Raw genomic sequence first — 18,121 nt, 5'->3', positions numbered from 1 at the left:
ACCTGACTGATTAACCCTCGAACTCCTGCGAGTTCTGTAGTTATGCCGGATTCATTTCCGACCCACACCGATTACTTCACTAATAAATATTGACGCCAGCTCGAGCTTATCCCCGCAGTTACACTACGGGTAAAATTGTATTATGCCAAATGGCTGTACCGAAGTGTTCATGGGTCGTCGGAATGACGGTTGAGGGATTAGCACGAAAAGAAAGGAACTTGCCGCGACATTACGGGACGGGGTTCATTCACAATACATTCTTTTCGGAGGCGGTGCAAAATTGAAAATTTTCCAAATGACAGATGTTGCTGATTATGATTTCATTGAAATATGGTGGAGACTTGGAAATCAGTAGGTGGGAAGAGAATATACATTTTGATATGTGAAAGCATGTAGAAGAATTGAAGGATTTTCGTAATTTCCAGTGCCGCCTCCGAAAAGGAGCCCGTTCAGACATGGCGGAAACCGTGCGTTTTTGACCGCGCGATTTTTGTTTTTGATTGTTCGAACGCGCGGATGCGTGTGAACGAATCCATATACGCTAATGTAAATAAGGTCCGCGCGGTTCAAATCGCGCGGTCGAAAACGCGCGGATGTAAGTTCAATACGAAATATGCATTTTCTTCGAATGTTTGGAGATTTTCAATTTTTTTAAACATGTTTGCATAATCTGAAAAATCTGAGAAATCTCAGTTATGTGTGCTATTAGGTAGAATATTTATAAATTTTTTTGTAATTGTGTTTATTGAGCATGGTTCGACTAAAAATCAATTTGTGTTGGAGGCCCTCTGGACCATTTTAACTTTAAAAATCAACGAAAACAATTATTTAAGAAATACAAAACATATTTTAGGATGGACCATTAAACCCGTTTTTTTAAAAAAAAATTAGTTCAAATTTCGCTTCGATATCTTTTTTAGATCAAAAGTTATAGCAAAATGTACCGCGCCGTACCGGGATTCAAATGCGCGCTGTCTCCAGACCCCGATTTTCCGACTCGTGCTTCCAAAACTTATTCGGCAACGTGAAAATCGAAGGAACGCGTCGGCGTCGATCAGTCGAGCAGGTAGTTCACACGGACAGAGTTACAGATACGCTTGTGTGTAACGCGCGGGCAATTGAACAGGTACTCACACGGGCAGAGTAGAAATACGTTCGTGTGTAGCGCGTGCGCAGCAGAAGCAACGCGGCGAGGACGGTACGTCAGAGTGGGGGGCCCAGCCGGCCGAGCCGCCGGAGGGGGAAGGTCCTCGCGTTCATGATTCTGGCTGGTGGGCATTGGGCATCACTGGGCCAGTCGCATCAGTCGCATTCGCGTCGCCGGGACTTTTAGCTACGCTAACGTCGCGCAGAAATTTCCAAATGACCGCGAAACGTGAGATCACGAGCTTCCTCGTTTTCGCGGCATTCTTGCTGCTCGTCCAAACTGGTAAGATTAACGCACGTAACTAAACGTCAGACGAACATCGCGGCATCCCTTGAGCGGGGCATTTTTTAATTCTATTATTTCATTCTGTATTTGGACAATTTCGATTGATCGTTGCAGCAAGAACGAACATCCGGTGAAAACAGTCTCTTAATATTTCAACGTTTATATGTGTAAACGGAAATATCGTGTTTGCGGGAAATTTAAAAATTCAAATGTTTGAGGACGCGTTAGCAAGATCGATTTGTTTAGATAAGAAACAGCGACAACAGTTGTTCTCTAGGGTGATGAATCATTTTCTCATTTGCAATTACATCGGACGATATCGCGCCTGTTTTGACACGTGCACCATTCGGTTGTTTATCTCGCGCAGATTTTCCTTGCTGTCGTTCGCCTAATCTGTCTCCGACGTGTCCTTGTCATGGATATCTATATCCATGGTCCTCGTCTCTCGCTACCTAAATAGAAATACACCGTTATTCTTCAGTGTTTTTGTTTACTTTTATATAATCTCAAAGATGCGCTTGTCTCGCGTTGCCGTTCGAACAGTGACACCGTGAAAAGACGAGATTCGAACTGACGGCAGGTGGTCCGTGCTCCGATCGTGCTACACGAAATTCATCGGCGAGTGATGGATAGATAATTACACCTTTCTTTTTTCAGCTCTGGGAATCACATGCTACTGTAAAGGACACTGCCCGGACGATCGACAGAATGGAACCTGCGAAGGAGGGTATTGTTTCAGTGCTGTGGAAGAATTTTGGGATGCAGACACAGGGGAGTACGTGCCGGAGTGGTTGTTCGGTTGTTTACCACTGGACGAACGAGGCTCCCTGCAATGTATGGGAACCCTGGTGCCCCACATGCAAGGGAAGAGCATAGTATGTTGCAACAAGAGCGCGTTGTGCAACAAAAACATAGTCCCTGAATATGAACCCAGGCCAACGGCAGCACCGATTCCTATGGCCATTGCATCGGGCACGCCGCTTATAATATTGGCCACTGTTCTTTCCGTATGCCTAATGGTTATTTTAATAGCTGTGGTGATTCTATACCATAGATACAGAAGGAAAGAGAGAGTGCCTTCTAAGGACACCCTCAAAGACTTTATCGAGAGCAGCGGTTCTGGATCAGGGTTACCCGTATTAGTAGAACAAACTATCGCTAAACAATTGGCCTTTTCTGAGTGCGTCGGGAAAGGACGTTACGGCGAAGTATGGCTAGCAAAATGGAAAGGAGAGAATGTAGCAGTAAAAGTGTTCTTCTCGCTGGAGGAAGCATCTTGGTCCAGAGAGTCCGAGATCTACCAGACGATGTTGATGAGACACGACAATATTTTAGGATTTATCGCTGATGATATCACGGGACCAGGATCTTGCACACAGATGTTGTTGATCACAGATTACCATGAGAGAGGATCGCTACACGACTACTTGCAAACCACGGTCCTAGATCATCCTAGTCTATTGGCAATTTGTCTGTCGATAGTATCTGGAATTGCTCATCTACACACGGAAATCTGTGGCACACGACGGAAACCCGCGATTGCGCACAGGGATATTAAAAGTAAGAATATTTTAGTGAAGAGGAGCGGTGAATGTGCAATCGCCGATTTCGGCTTGGCAGTCAGGTATATAAGGTGAGGATCGTTGGAATAACAATTTCATTTAAAACGAGTAAATGGATATTGTGATTGTAAGATTTGATATCAGTCGTTCTCCCGTGATGTCGTGACCAACGAACAGCATTTGATTTTTATTATATACATGCAGACAAAGCGGAAAAATCGACATCGCTCCTAACACGCGAGTAGGTACTCGCCGGTACATGGCTCCAGAAGTCTTAGATGAAACATTGAACACATCCTCGTTCGATGCCTTTGAGATGGCAGATATGTATTCTGTGGGTCTTGTGCTGTGGGAAGCGTGTAGGAGATGCGAAACCGGTGGTGAAAATTCAATGGTGGAACCGTACGCGTTGCCTTATCACGACGATGTTCCGAGTGATCCAGACTTTGAAGATATGAAGTTAGCGGTGTGCGTAAAACGATTACGTCCGGTGATACCAGCGCGATGGGAGAATGATCCAGTAAGCAGGAGAATGATTGTTTACGCCGAACGTTCTTTTTTAGCAGGAGATTGTTAAATATTCGATGTCTGTTTCCTGTTTCAGATCCTCGTTGCTCTCAGCAAACTTATGGCCGAGTGTTGGCACGCGAATCCTACCGTTCGTTTGAAAGCGTTACGCGTTAAGAAGACAATGTCCACACTGATGTCCACCGTACCATAAACTTTTTACCTTTTTCCTTGGTGGCATTCAGTGGCCATAACATCACTTTACCAAACCCTAGAATTACGAACTCCAGGGAGGAAGTTCATTTTTGAGGTTTTGGCCGTGTTTTCGGGATTTGGGACCACTGTGCATCACTGGTGTCTACAAACGGAACGTCAAAAAACTGGCACCTCTTCTCAACATATTAGACAATGCACAACCATACAGTGCCAATGAGTTAGCATAGATTAAGTAAGTCAACGCACATATTATATTCGCCATTGGTCGATCGAATCGATCAATTTCCGTCGTAAGAACCGTATTTCTTCACAAAGGTCCGTATGTCCTCGCGAAAAGAATAGAGCAGCACGGAGGATCTGCCATCGTACCTGGGTTTTTGACAAGTTCGTGACTAGGATTAAGGATTAACACAACCTCGTTGTTTGGTGACGATTCCGCACGTGGCCGAACGGTTTTATGTATTTATGTATCTTCGTAAACTTGCAACACTCTTTAAAACCTCAATCTCGGTTAACGATTATTCACGCTATTAAAAATACGGTCACAAAAGAAAACGGTCGAAGAGAAGTCACCCGTGAACATTTAGTACGGTCCCAAGGTAATAAGACCCTTTATTACTCGAGACTAGTCGAGACAGGTATCGCCCCCACTCCTCTTCCGGGCTAAATCATGTCAAGCGGCGCGGCGCGGTGAAAATAAACCAACATTTCGACACATACTAAAGAAAAAGTACATATGTATTTTCATTGTTTTTCTTTTCTTTTCACCGCCACAGCTCACCTCACTCTGCTCCACTATAAACCCATACTTGGTATCCTCGTGGTGGTTCCCGGGACACGCTTCGGCGTGTGCTAACGGAGCAAGGGGTGCAAAGTGTACTGCGGTGTACTAGTACTGGGCGACAAGATATTTGTCACTTTGATTCCGCACAGAAACCGCGCGAATTCCAGAGCGTAGAAATCAGCCGATGAGCACGAACGATGGCGGAAATTGTTTAGCGCGGGTCTGGTTGTGCAAAAACTCTCGAAAGGACATTAGCTTGTTCGAGAAAATCGGCGGGAAATTTAAATACTAAAATGTGAAATACAGTAATCTACGCGATCTAAGCTGATTCTCGGGTCTACGCTGTGACAGAGATCGTGGAGGAAGAGGGTAAAGGTACCAGAAACTTTTTAGAAATCAATAAAAATAACATGAAGTAAATTATGAAAAATGTCACGAATATGTTGGCCAAAGTATCATAAAAAAATAATTAATACCCCAGTAGAAGGGGTACTAGTGTATAACGAATATCAAACTATAGTTTCAAAATATAATTTTTATATACGCAATACCAATTACACATACGTTGAAAAATTTGTACAAAATTTCACCAATATCGTGCAATTTACGATAATAATTGACTATGCTACACTTACACATTCTTGCTTAATTGCTCTCATGCTCTAAACAGTTAAATACGATATTGAATAAAGCATTATTAGCGTTTTCTTTTTACGAACAAGCACCTGTTAAAATTTTGTTTAGTAGTTTGCAAGTAGAAAATAATAAAAATGTAAATATATTAACAACAGTAATAAGTAAATAATTTGCTACACCTTGGATAAACTTTTCTTTCAGTTTATTGTAATGAAATGTGAATATATACAATAGTTTAAAGTTTAGTATTGTGTAACATTTAATTTAATATTTCTCTCGCCTATTACGGGAACACTAAGAGCTTTGAAAATTAATTGTACAGGAGTAAAATGTATCACAAGAAAATTTTTGTAGTTTATATAATGCTTCGTGTGCCTAATCGTAATATTAATTTTCCATAGTGTACATATAATATTTTTTGGAAAAAGTGCAGGCCTTCGTTACTTATGGAAACAGTCTAAGTTAAAAATTGTAGAAGAATATTTATTATACAGCCTTTCATACATACGTAAGCACAGATAAAATATACAAGTAGGGAACACGTTTCCAAAGCAACACTAATTAAGACTGTATCTCCAAGTACATTTCGTTACACATTACACAGCAATAAAAAAATAACCATTAAGATGATATTTTTTTCTGGTAATTTGTACAAGAAATAACTGCATATCCCTATTTAATATATTAAATGTTCAAAGTGATGTATGAATTTTGTATCAAAATTTTGTTTAATTTCCATACGATTTAATGTCCAATTATATTATTACATCAAATCTACTATTATAGATTTATTACAATACTTCAATCTGCAATAATACAAGCGGTGCCTTACTGAAATAACTTGTTAAATAATGTATGTTATGTATTTTGAAAAAGTTACGAAATATATTTTCATTTGATGAAAAAATAGGAAATGTTCACTATTACATGTACTATACATAAACGTAACTACTTATTTACGCATTTGGCTGACTTCTTATAATTTATATTTTGAAATATCATTTTTGATAAATTATAAGTAATAACACAAGCGCGTAATCCATGCATTATTGGTCTTAAAACGATACTACTATATTACCTAGTGTTACACAATCTTGTTTTTAATATGAAATACGTAAAATATAGATATATTTAAGAACAAACACTCATTGCTATCATAACAAACGGCAGTTCTGTTCGTAAAACCATATATTTATCATTTTATGTACATATGAAATAATAATGTAAAACCTAACAAATTAAGAAAGTAATATAGAATAATAATAATAATAATATACATAAAAATTCTTAAACAAATTTGATCATTTTCTTTTTTTTTTTTTTGATAAAGCTGAATCATATTATAATCTAGTTGGATCTCTTGCTCTAATAGACACTTCAATTGCACTGCGAGAACTCAAGTTTGTTTTACAATTACGATATATCATCCTTTTATGCCTAAGTATTGTTACTGTTCATTATATCCTTTAAAACATCGATACATCTGGTCCGAAATTATTTAAAAATCATTTATCATTATGAATTAACACAATATAATACTGTTTAAGAAGTAGTTTATTTCATCTGAATTCTTAATTTTTTTATCCTTTCCTTTAGTTATAAATTAAATATAAAATTACTTTCCTTTAATTTGCAGAGATTTACTTGTAAATATTTTCGCCCCTTATTTACATAAAATAATTTAAATGATTAATATTTTATGCAAAATTTCTATATTTATTCTTGTCGAACATGGCATACTTTGTATCTCGAGTTATTGTATTTATTATTTAGTCTTATAAAAAAGAAGACTTTTAAGAACTTTTTCTTATTGCTTTTCTATGTCTCACAAAGAAATATAAAAGTACTTAATTACAAAGAGACAATCAATATTTATGTATTGTCAATATTACGAGTGAAACGAAAAATATCACGGAAAAGTTGATGACAACGATGCACACTGAACTTCGAACGCTATTCGAGTGTATTCTTTTTTTTCGTTTGTTAGGTAGAATTAATTATAATATATATATATATATATATATATATATATATATATATATATATATATATATATATATTATTTGTTATATTGCAAATTGCGTGAAGATATAAATTGAATGTGAATTGAAATTATATCGGAAAATGCTGGAACTTTTAGATTATAAAGTGCTAAGGCACCAGAGGTAAATGCAAATGATAACAGTGATTGACATCATATTCTCTCACTATAATTTCAGGGGCATAAACTACAGACATTTTCTTTTTATGTAAATGTATTTATAGTTATTATTTGTTCTGATAGTATTTGTACACATATACCCTACAGCTTCTGATATATTGTGAGATCTCTAGGTTTTTGTTTTTTTTTTCTTTAACTGTTCATTACCAGGCTTAAAAAATGTAATTATTTCGTTATTCTTATTTCATTACTGATGATCATGCTTTCGAGATGTTATGTTTTTCTCAGTAACAAAACATCCGACGTATTACTCCGTTATATGTATTCGTGTATCGATTCAATTTTTGTATAGTTACTGTTGAGTAATGCATTTAGGAAAAAATGGAACACTATCGCTCGTAATGATTTCATGCGATCGGAACAGAAGTATAATGTACATATCACATACAGGTATATGTATATGTAATAAGTGCAGCCAAACGAAAGATGCTGTAATTTTATATATGCTTAAATTGTGAACTATTCGTAGAGTTATATGCTTGTTTTTGATTTCGGACTTCTAAACGTTATTACATTACGAATGACAATTTTTATCACTTGGTGATCATGGGATTCGATAACGGTTGTGTTAATAAGAAAAGAACGCTGTTATATGCAAGACATTTGATTTACATCAAGCGTGACCAATGCTTTAAAATAAATATTCGAAATAGTCTAGAGACGCTATTCAGAAGTTTTCACAAGCTGGCAATTTTAAGGCAAATGTAATTTGTCAATTTTTTACACCAAGTGCGTATATCATGAAATCACATTTAAGAAAGGTACTAATTTTTGTGTCAATGCTTAAGGGGATAGACTCGTTTCCAGGATTTTCATTTTCAGTTTCTCGGTAATGCAATAATGGGGTTTTCAGTAGTCGAAAGCGCTAGATAAAACATCAATCTGTTCAATCAATTATTAATAGATAGCGCATATTTAATGCATTTTAGACGAATTTAAAAATACTTTTATATCATTTTCAACCTACTGAACATATTAAGAGAGAAAAATTTCTATGTCACTCTGGTTCGTTGCAATTCAGGTGGAAAATTTGAAATGTTGTGGTGAGATGAGACGGTCTCTGGCAGCAGTGTTGCCAGATGAGGGGAGGGAGCACGAATCGAGGGGAAAAGTTACCCTCTCTCTGCCAGTACCGCGTCACGTGACCGGGCCGCGTGGGAGATAACGTCGTAGAGGGGGAAGGTAGAGTGGGGACACAAGATTTGCCCTGGGAACCTTCTTGCCATGTAAACGTAAAAATTGGACTTTTGAGAGCAACTGCGGCCTTGCTTGATCTTTTATCCAGCATTTTTGACTACTGGAAAAACCCATCTTTGCATTACCGAGAAATGAGAAGGCGTATTCCGAAACGAGACTACCCCCTTAACTTACAAAGCGAATTGAACTCTTGCTGAAACAAAATTATCAAGCATTTGAATTCTCTGATGAAATTACGGATGAAATGATACATTTCGTGAAACACTTGAAACATTTGCAAAGTTCACAATTTACCTCGGTTGTCTCTCATTGCGAATTATTCTACCGGAACTAAATTTTCTTTCATACAGTATTTTATATTAGCTCTATGCTTTTTACCATATCTCAAGACATCGGCATGTGAATCGAAACGCACAGTATCATTGTATGATGGCAGTTATATCTGTGATGAGAAATAAGAATAATATCACCTTTATTAATGATTAAAAAGAAAAGATATTAATTAGAAATTCATCAAGCATAAAACTGTTATTTACAACATTTTATTTTTGTAAAGATCAAATTTGACATGGTTTCTGTCAAAACAAATATTCTATTATATTTTCGCAAAATCACGAATTTTGCTCTTTCATAATGTTCTTATCAATGCACATTAATTTGTTTCATTACATTAATGCTAAGACGGAATTTGTTGAATTTCTATTCTGCCGTAATCTATTCTAGTAGACATTATTATGCTGCTCTTTATTTTCAATCGTTAGCTCTCGTCAGTAAATTATTCATGTTCGATTTTAACAGGCAAACGGATTGTATGGGTTCATGTAAAATCCGTCAATAAAAAAGAAATATGTTCTCAAATAACATCCGATTGTTAGTTTTTGTTTTTTCTTTTTAATTAGTTAGCAACCGATGCTAACGCAACCCTCATTTACTCTTGTACAGTCATTTACCCAGACTTACAGTAATGAGGCATAAAGAGATAGCTGCTGGGGGCAGGAAAAAGTCAATGTGACGATCAATATGACAGTCTTTTGAACACCATGAAATGATGGGCCCACTGTTGCACTGTAGTTCGCTACGATACCATTTCATGCCATCCACTATCATTTGAGGAATTGCTTTCCAATGGTACTAAAAGTTTCAACAAAATTTTATTACCAATTCATATTCTTACAATCGCGTATCTATTTGTATTCGATTGAAGCGTAACGAGAACCTGAAAATGTCGGATACTCAATGCACAGCATACCGAATTCTCAATGTAGGTGGAAAAAAATCATACATAGAAGCTTAGAGATTCTTATTTATTGCTCTAATACAATTTTCTTTCGTATTACGGTTCGGATTTTTCACGTATTGATTTCTATGCTTATATCGCTATTAAATGAATTATTATGGGTGAAATTAGGCTCGATAAATATTCCCAAAAAAGAAAATGCCCATTCGATACACTGTGCGATAGACTGGAAGGGATTCCCGAGAATCCTCAAATTTTCGAGATTCCGTCCCGATTTTTTCGGGTTCTCACACTCCTCTTTGGATTCAAACAGATGTCACATTATGCTGATATACAGTAATATCTAAAATTTTACAGTAACGAAACATTAATAATAATAAACTCACCAGTCTTGTCACTTTCAGCTTTCTCTGGGGATGAAGATCTGGGACCCCATATTCTCACAGTACAATCATCTGATACAGAAGCCAACATATGATGATACACTGGATTCCATGAAACACAATTTACTGTCCTACTATGCCCTGTTAATGTTGCTATTGGTAGTTCTCTCTTGATATGCCACACATATACTTTAGTGTCTGGAATAGAAGTAATACATGTGTATATATCATACTTTGTAATCGAAACGAATATCTACATGCATTTACGGTAATACAACTTGCCTTCACTACCGGAAGCAATGAAATCTTGATTTACACCGCCGAAACAACTGTGAATTGTAAAATGTCCTTGTGTAATGCCTTGGAAACGTCTTACTAGGCATCTATCTTGTAGATCCCACAGATCTACGCTCTGATTAGCTACGTTCAAAAGTGCGAGTCGATCTGTTTTATTTACACTAAATGACATCACAGGATGGTCTTCTTGCAATCTATAATATCATATTCACGTGTTCACTCAGAAATCAGCAATAAAACAAAATAATATTCATTGTAATCGTACATTGTGAAGTCACACAAGTCATCAAAATTGTATCCTCTAATTCGATGATGTGAATCAGCAGCCAGGACAGTTTTACCATCATTTTTGCACCACAAGCATTTCACTCGAACACCTTCCCACGATTCCGACACGTTTCCTTCCAAGTCCTAAAATAGCATAACCAACGAATGTTTGAAGATCCTCTAATTCTATAATTGGTGTACATTGTGAAATAAACTTGGATGGATATGTTACAAATTGATAGAATTGTCCACGAAGTCCTCCCGCCACGAATTTACGCGAATCAGGATACCAGGCGCAAGCCGTAAGCGAATCGTCAGTGCTCTGAGTAACTGTTGCACGTAATTCATAATGAGGTGGATCGATACTCCATAGCCAAAGTTCCGGACAATCTTCGGGTCCACAGGCGATTAGAAGGCTGCTGTCAGGACTCCAAGCTATCAGTGCTACTCCGTAGGTATGACCTTCCAGTGTTTTTCTATGAGTTACTTTTAACGTTTCCTGTTTCCATCAGAAATTCGTTATTCGATCAGTTGCGAATATAATTGTTTCGTTGCGTGCGATGATTTACTTACAGGATCGACGTCCCAAATAATCACAGTCATGTCCTTGGAACCTGTGGCCAACTTGAGACCGTCTGGAGAAAATTTACAATACCACACTTCATCGCTGTGATTATTCAGCACCTGTATAGTATGGCACGGGAACTGTTCTTTGTTGCAACTGTGGTCCACCAGTAGCGACACATTCTCTAAAGTCGTCTAATTACCGAGACAAATTAATTATGGTTGTGTTAATACCGAACAATACAGTATTTCATGCGAGAGAATCCGTCGAGCAATGGTTTCCACTTAATGCGCTACATAATTATGATTCTTAAAAAAACTAAACGATTCTCCATTATATACAATGTATACAATGAATAATCATTGATTATTTTGGCGCATCAAGGTTTGAAATAAAATCATAACACCGAAGTTAAGTAAAGTTAATGGAATAAATAGTACCTGGGTTTGAGTTACGTGGTACGTGCACTGTTGATTTTGCATCTCTACAGCTTGGCACAAAAGATAGTGAAGACGACGCGGTGGTAACATAATGGAAGGTGGCAGGAATTTCTGTAGTCTGTCCATTAAGGCCGCCCTCGATGTCGCGCCTTTGCCATCCCAGCCTGCTCGTGTCTGTTAACAAGTGTCTATTTGCTAGTGATCAAATTTTCAGTAGCAGGTTAGTTTCAGAAATTTCTATGCGTACACAAGATTGAATTTTTTAAAGAATTTATTAGTAGCCGATCGCTATATGTGTGTCTTCCTGCGATACGTAATTACATTCTGGATATAATTGTGTTTAATAGTACCTGTAACTCATCGCGTCCGCTACACATCATAAATGCAGACAATTGGTGGACACGATTTGTATTATGACCTAGGGGTGTAAGTTCGTTGCGTAAAACATGTATTGCTTCTACCACCAATCCGTCTTCCAAGTATTCTAAGTATTTCTGTTCTAGTAACAAGAACTTCATTTCCTGTAATCAATATTAATGCGTGTTATACATAATACATAATTAATCCTTTGCGGACAAAGATTTGTTTAAAATATTGAAGAATATATTGCTCCGAGAAGTAGATCATGTATCAGAGTCTTGAGTGCTGGGAAAAATGGAAGATACATACTAATATTTTATCATGTACGCAATTACATTATTTGTCTGCAACTTTAGGAATTGCAAACTCCTTTTCGATTTTTCTTCTCTTTGATTTTAAAGAGGGTTTGACTGTCTCCCCTTTCCCAAAACAATAGAAGGTCATTAAATGCCTAAGCACAGTCATTACATGTTTTAAAAAGCAGTAAGTTAGGGAATCACATTAAATTGATAAATAAAATTTGTTCTAGTCGCCAAAGATCTCCCACGAAGTTATCATTTTAGTCAAAAAGGTAATTCAATTCGGAGTATTGGATGTTTCTAGAAGTTCAGCATAATTTTTCAATTTGTCAATTTCAAATCTCTTTGTTTGCAAAGGGTCGCTAAAATGAAATCGATCAAATAACAATGATTTTTACCAATAGACTCTGACTGGCATCATTTAAAAATGATTTAAGTTCGTTAAGATCATGCTCTGCTTTAGTCCAATCTCCGTCCATAACGTGATGTCTAAACTTTGCAGCCGCAGGGTGATCCAGTCTGCAACCTGACTCTTGCATAAGAAGATCCGCAGTTCGACTGAAATGGACATTTTATTTGATCAATTTTAAACAGTTCTAAAGCTTGCATAGGTCTAAAAACATTTTAACTGTTTCGTTCTTATTCAGAGAATAATTCTATTCGACCAGGTAACCAACAAATCTAAGAAACAAGTAAACAATCTTCATGCGTTTCTAATGCTAAACTGAAAATAATATATGATTATGCTCTGGTGCTAGTACAATTTATAGTACGCCTACATATATTACTTTTTTATATTGCCTACATCGTTATAAAGCAAGTATAACTTGCAGATACTAGTGACTATATTTCAAGATTCTATAATTAGCTCTCTCCCACCACACAGTATGTAGTCCAGATAGGTTGCAATACAATAGTTCTGATAAATGCATACGTACAAAGAGCTCGCGAGGAACAAAGAAACACAGAAAATGCTCCACAAAAATGCAGGAATTCTCAGCTTACTATATCTGTCACGTGAAACAGTTTCCGAACTATTTCAACGAAAACCTGAACGTCTCCACAAACCGTAATCACATACAAGAGTCAAATAATTGACTACATACTCGAGTCCGACGGTCTTCAAATGTTGTCCGATGAGTCTCACAATGTCTTGATTAGTTTTGTCCATAATTTTCGGAGGTCCTAAGTTCTGATTTGTTTCTCCGTTCACACCATTGATGTCACTATCTGATTCCGGTATCATGTTGCCGTTTGCATGTGGTCCGCCGGAGTCAGCCGTGCCTCCGTTCTGTTGAAGTCCGGAGGAAATGCCACCGTTTGAGGTCTGCTGTTGCATTACGCTGTTATGTACATATGGAAACGTTACCGCTGATAGCAATGATTGTCCACGAAGCTGACGCATTCGTGGTTGCCGGCACAGCATGTTTCAAGTGATTGGAACGAGCTGACGCAAGAACCGAACTGTTTGGATTTTATATTTCTTGAACAAAACGTTAAGCAGGTAAGTGCATGGTTCGATTAATTCGATTCGGAGCAAATCGGAAGAAGAAGAGAGCCGCGGATAAAACGAATACTGACGTTCATAGGTTTTCGTGATTTTGATAGGAACCGAGATACACGCGAAGAAAGCGTCGTTACGAAGGGGGTAGGCCCCCCCTCCCCTTGTGTTTTGACTACGCGGATCGCGAAGTTTAGGGGCCTGGTTGAAGTTACCGATAATTTTCCATCTCGGGATCGGTGTGGTGCTCGTCCGCTGGTCGTAGGGTAGTCGGGAGAGAACTACGGGACCTTTTGCGCGGTGGCGGAGCGAGTCCACCGTCGTCCGACTCGCCGCTCGAGGCCAGGCTTATGCGCGTACCGCCCCGTTTTTCACACGATTATTGTCCCTAAGATCGTTGGTGGGGCTGGGGCTGGAGCACGCACGCAGCCACGGTTGCGTTCTACGGGAAAACTTGTAGCCTCCCCCCTTTCTTTTTTTTTTCCTCTCCACTTGTCTTCCCGATTCACGCGTCCACCGTTTATTCTGTCGGACTTTACTGCCCGACGATCAGAAAACGAAGAAAAACAGAATTCTTGTATGTCTGCCAAAACGGATACGAACAATGACTGCTACACAGCTGATACTTGTTTAGATCGTCGTTTACGTCACACTGATCTTCTTGCAGATAGTTCCGCTGACCATGGCGCCCACTATGTCCGCTCGTATACGTAGACTTTCTAAACCGAAGAAACACGTTCGCTTCGGGACCGAGCCGTAGGATGACACTACCTGTCCGCTGGAGTTTCGCGTGACGGGAGTTTCGAATTTTTTAGAGGAATTTCTTTGATAAACTTTAAATCACAAAAGAGGTATGTATAAGGATAAGCTTATGGGACTTTACGTCTTACGTTCTGAAATATCGATTACATATTTTTATTTTGTTGGAAAGAGGAGCTGCAACTCGATATAGGCGAGTTTATGCCACCGATCTTCGTGACACAAGTTTGATTCTGTTCTGGGTCGTTGTTTCGCGTGCTAGATTGCTTCATTTGCATGCAAATAGTCGAAATGAAAATTGTTAGAGGGTTACCTGACCCTTGATCGTGGAACAGAAAAATATATTCGATGATAGGTCTATCTTTACAGCTCGTCCGTGGTTAAATCAATCGATATTAAACGTTCCATTCGAGAACGTAATAATTAGACAGCGGATCTTTATGCAAAATAAAAATTTTCCACCTGATTTGCAACGAACTGGAGGTAAATAGAAATTGATTAATACGTTGAAAATAATATAATTCTTGTCATTCTTGTCATAAATGCATAAAATCCGCTAGCTGTCTATATATGTAATAATAACGTTTTTTACTACAATCCATCTTTAACATTCTTCGCTATAAATGTATTGATATATTCAAATACATTCTATCCACTCATTTCATCTACTTTATGTTAACATTAACGAACGTAAGATTCTATAACATCGAATAAATAGATATAATTTCTCGAGTTGTTATAGTTATTTAAAATAAACCGGGAAGCGATAACACAATCGATGATACGAGTCGTTTAATTTTCACGATGAAATGCAGAACGAAATTTCTCAATTGTATTATTCAATTCGGAGCATGGACGTATTCGGAAAAGCCCAGTATGTTATTAGTAGACTGCGGATCTTTTGCATTTGTAGCAAAATTGAGAAGATGAAATTAAAAATTGTCGGAAAATTTTCAAAATTCAACATGTCAATATATATTATGATGTCTCGTCTATATTCGCAATTTAGTTTTTATTTCTTGCGATCGATGCAGACAGTTTTTATTTTGTGGATTTTACGCATTTGTAGTAAAGATGAGAAAACTGTAAAAATATGGTGTACTATTTCGAATGGATTGAGGGATCTCGTGTATGCGAGAATGTTTCTCTCGCGTAAAAATCCGCAGTCTGTATATTTCGCTATCGGCGCGCTTCGATAGTTGATGCAGTTCGCGTGTAGCTTCGTGGGGTGCAAGTGGATTCCACTGTTAGGTTAGCTCGTCGACTATGGGGAGCCGGCAGCCGGCGTGTGCCACTAGTCAGTCACTCGCCGGTCGCCGGTGCAGTACGTTGTAATGGTGGTTTCTGCGTCTCCGTACATCTTCGTTCCGCAGAACTGTGTCCTAAATATTTAATGCGTGCTCGTACACGTTTCACGCTTTACCAACGAAGCCGACGGATTTTCATTTCGCAAGAATGTCGTTCGCGATGCCGTTAAAACGGCTTTCCTGCGGTTTAAACGATGTGTGACCAGTAAAAAAGAGAGAGAGAGAGAGGCAGGGAGAGGTATTCGTTAAAGATCACGTGAGATTACGGGAGTCGTGTATAAATTTTCGCGGCGAACGTGCGATTTTGTGTTGTGCTGTGTATATTATTATTTTATAGTATTCTCGCTGAAAAGTGTTTATTCGTTACGGCCACTTGTTGCGCGCCTAAACCATACCCCCCTTTGTGTTCGTTGGATTAACCGGATTACGTGCGTCGTCGTCGTCGGGATGTTCTTTTCGCCGATATAAATCACCGGGAAACGTAAACAAGTGGTAAGTATCTCGATATCATATTTTTCACGTGCGATTGCGGTGAGAACTCTATGCCGCGTTTTGCGTGTCGGTCGAGTCGCTTCTATGGAAAGTTGCGTCCGTGCTTTTCGATGGTTATTTCTGTGGTTGTCAGGAAGAACATGACATAGCAACTCTTTGACATAGTACATTGGTTAAATTGCAATATGTTTTTGCGTCTTCCGAATGTATTTTCATGACTTGTTTCCTGGTAAAGACGTAAATCCTACACTATAAAGCTCAATCAATGTATAAACTGCAATTTTTTGAAGTTGTGACACATGCGGCGTTTTCCCTGACAACCACAGATCTGACGTGTGACGCCGCGTACTTGAAAAGCGCGGCAATCACGCCGTTTTCAGATTATATCATTGACGCCTGATACGTCACTTGCTGATTAGTCTGCGGTCGACGCATTCCAGATCCGTGGCCGCGCACGAATAACGTGTTCGCGGATTCCGAATCCAGCCTGCACCTCTGGAAATGTTTTCAATGCATCTGATATTTAACCCTTCAGTGGTGACTCAGAGTCACCTTTCGAGTTAAAATAGCTCCGAATGCAAAGGGCTGAAACTGTGGTGCCCAAGGTGGTTCGGAACCCGCCATAAACTGTCGCTAATGATTAGACAGCGAATCTTCATGGGAAATACAAATTTTCTACCTGAATTTCAACAAACTGGAATGAGATGGAAATTTATTTTCTTTCTTAATAAACGATATAAATATAGTCTTAAATTCTCCTAATGTGTATACTATTTTAAACGTTAACTTCTCATTTTCGTCATAAATGCATAAAATCCGCTGTCTACTAACACACATTCCAGATCCCAGAAACATGAAATAGAGGTTGTGGGTGGGTATCCGAAAATTCATGATACTCGGGTGTTATCCGGAAATTTCGGGACACGTTCGTAAGAATCGAAATAAGAGCACGTAAACGGGGTTCTACTTGTATGAAGAAGAAATGCATGCGCGCGATATTCGCATGTGAGGAATTCTCTGTGGCGGACGTACGCCTTCGAATATACGTGGCGCGTCTGTGTATGCACATTTCGACGGCCACCGTACGACAGCACGTCGTCGAGTGGAATGAGCCGTGTGCTTTTAGTGCGACGAAGAAGGGTTGCAGGGTCGCTGGGGCGGGGAGAGGGCAACGGAAGGGAAGGGCAAATCGCGCGGAGCGATGGGTATTCAATTCTCTCTGCGACGTTTTTTCGCAATTCGATCGTAAAAAGATGCTTAGCTCCTCGAGTGACGCTCGAATCGCAGAGTGACTCTACAAGAATTAAAAACGACGCTGAAATCGGTTGTACAACGATAGTAATATTCTGCAACGACAGTACTAAACACGTTCAATCGGGACGAATAAACTGAGCAAGATAAATGCGTAGAAAGAAACTGGAAATTGACGATAATATGCGGAAAGTAGTAATTGCTTTTTAATTTGTTCATCGTGCGTAATCGTCGAAGCCGCTCGGCGTAGACGTAAGCGTGGAAATATTTCCGATTTAAGGCTGTACCGAGAAATTTGTTGAATTCTTCAAGGACTCTCAATTTCGTATAATATTCGAAGTATTTCGACGCGTCTCGAGTCCATCGCTGGCCGCGGGACGGGAAGAGGTTATCCGCAGGGAGGGGGAA

The 18,121-nt window shown here is 38.7% G+C and overlaps 3 protein-coding genes across 3 annotated transcripts in view; 2 read left to right on the top strand and 1 right to left on the bottom strand.

Annotated features, from left to right (window-relative positions):
• The first annotated feature begins 1,286 nt into the window (after positions 1 to 1,286).
• On the top strand, positions 1,287 to 7,102 carry LOC143219977 (bone morphogenetic protein receptor type-1B-like). Its single transcript, XM_076445748.1, has 4 exons — positions 1,287 to 1,429; positions 2,090 to 3,065; positions 3,199 to 3,514; positions 3,599 to 7,102. The coding sequence occupies exons 1-4, from the start codon at positions 1,363 to 1,365 to the stop codon at positions 3,713 to 3,715; spliced, it is 1,476 nt and encodes a 491-aa protein (XP_076301863.1). The 5' UTR covers positions 1,287 to 1,362; the 3' UTR covers positions 3,716 to 7,102.
• Positions 7,103 to 7,189: 87 nt separating this feature from the next.
• Positions 7,190 to 14,585, bottom strand: LOC143219943 (WD repeat-containing protein 26). The gene is made up of 11 exons (XM_076445733.1): positions 14,120 to 14,585; positions 13,510 to 13,746; positions 12,802 to 12,961; positions 12,095 to 12,265; positions 11,745 to 11,918; positions 11,313 to 11,498; positions 10,972 to 11,238; positions 10,738 to 10,883; positions 10,458 to 10,666; positions 10,179 to 10,373; positions 7,190 to 9,686 (listed from the first exon to the last, which is right to left on the bottom strand). Exons 1-11 carry the CDS (start codon positions 14,131 to 14,133, stop codon positions 9,631 to 9,633), a joined length of 1,815 nt encoding a protein of 604 aa, XP_076301848.1. The 5' UTR covers positions 14,134 to 14,585; the 3' UTR covers positions 7,190 to 9,630.
• A 1,295-nt stretch (positions 14,586 to 15,880) lies between these two features.
• Positions 15,881 to 18,121, top strand: part of LOC143215470 (protein expanded) — a 113,953-nt gene continuing 111,712 nt past the window's right edge. The window contains exon 1 of the mRNA XM_076437610.1: positions 15,881 to 16,462. The gene's annotated coding sequence lies outside the window, so the exon portion shown is untranslated. The remainder of the gene's footprint in view (positions 16,463 to 18,121) is intronic.

Source organism: Lasioglossum baleicum, chromosome 2 (assembly GCF_051020765.1).
Source record: "Lasioglossum baleicum chromosome 2, iyLasBale1, whole genome shotgun sequence".
Classification (NCBI taxonomy): domain Eukaryota; kingdom Metazoa; phylum Arthropoda; class Insecta; order Hymenoptera; family Halictidae; genus Lasioglossum; species Lasioglossum baleicum.
Note: the sequence above shows the minus strand (reverse complement) of the source record. Positions and strands in the feature narration are given on the sequence as shown.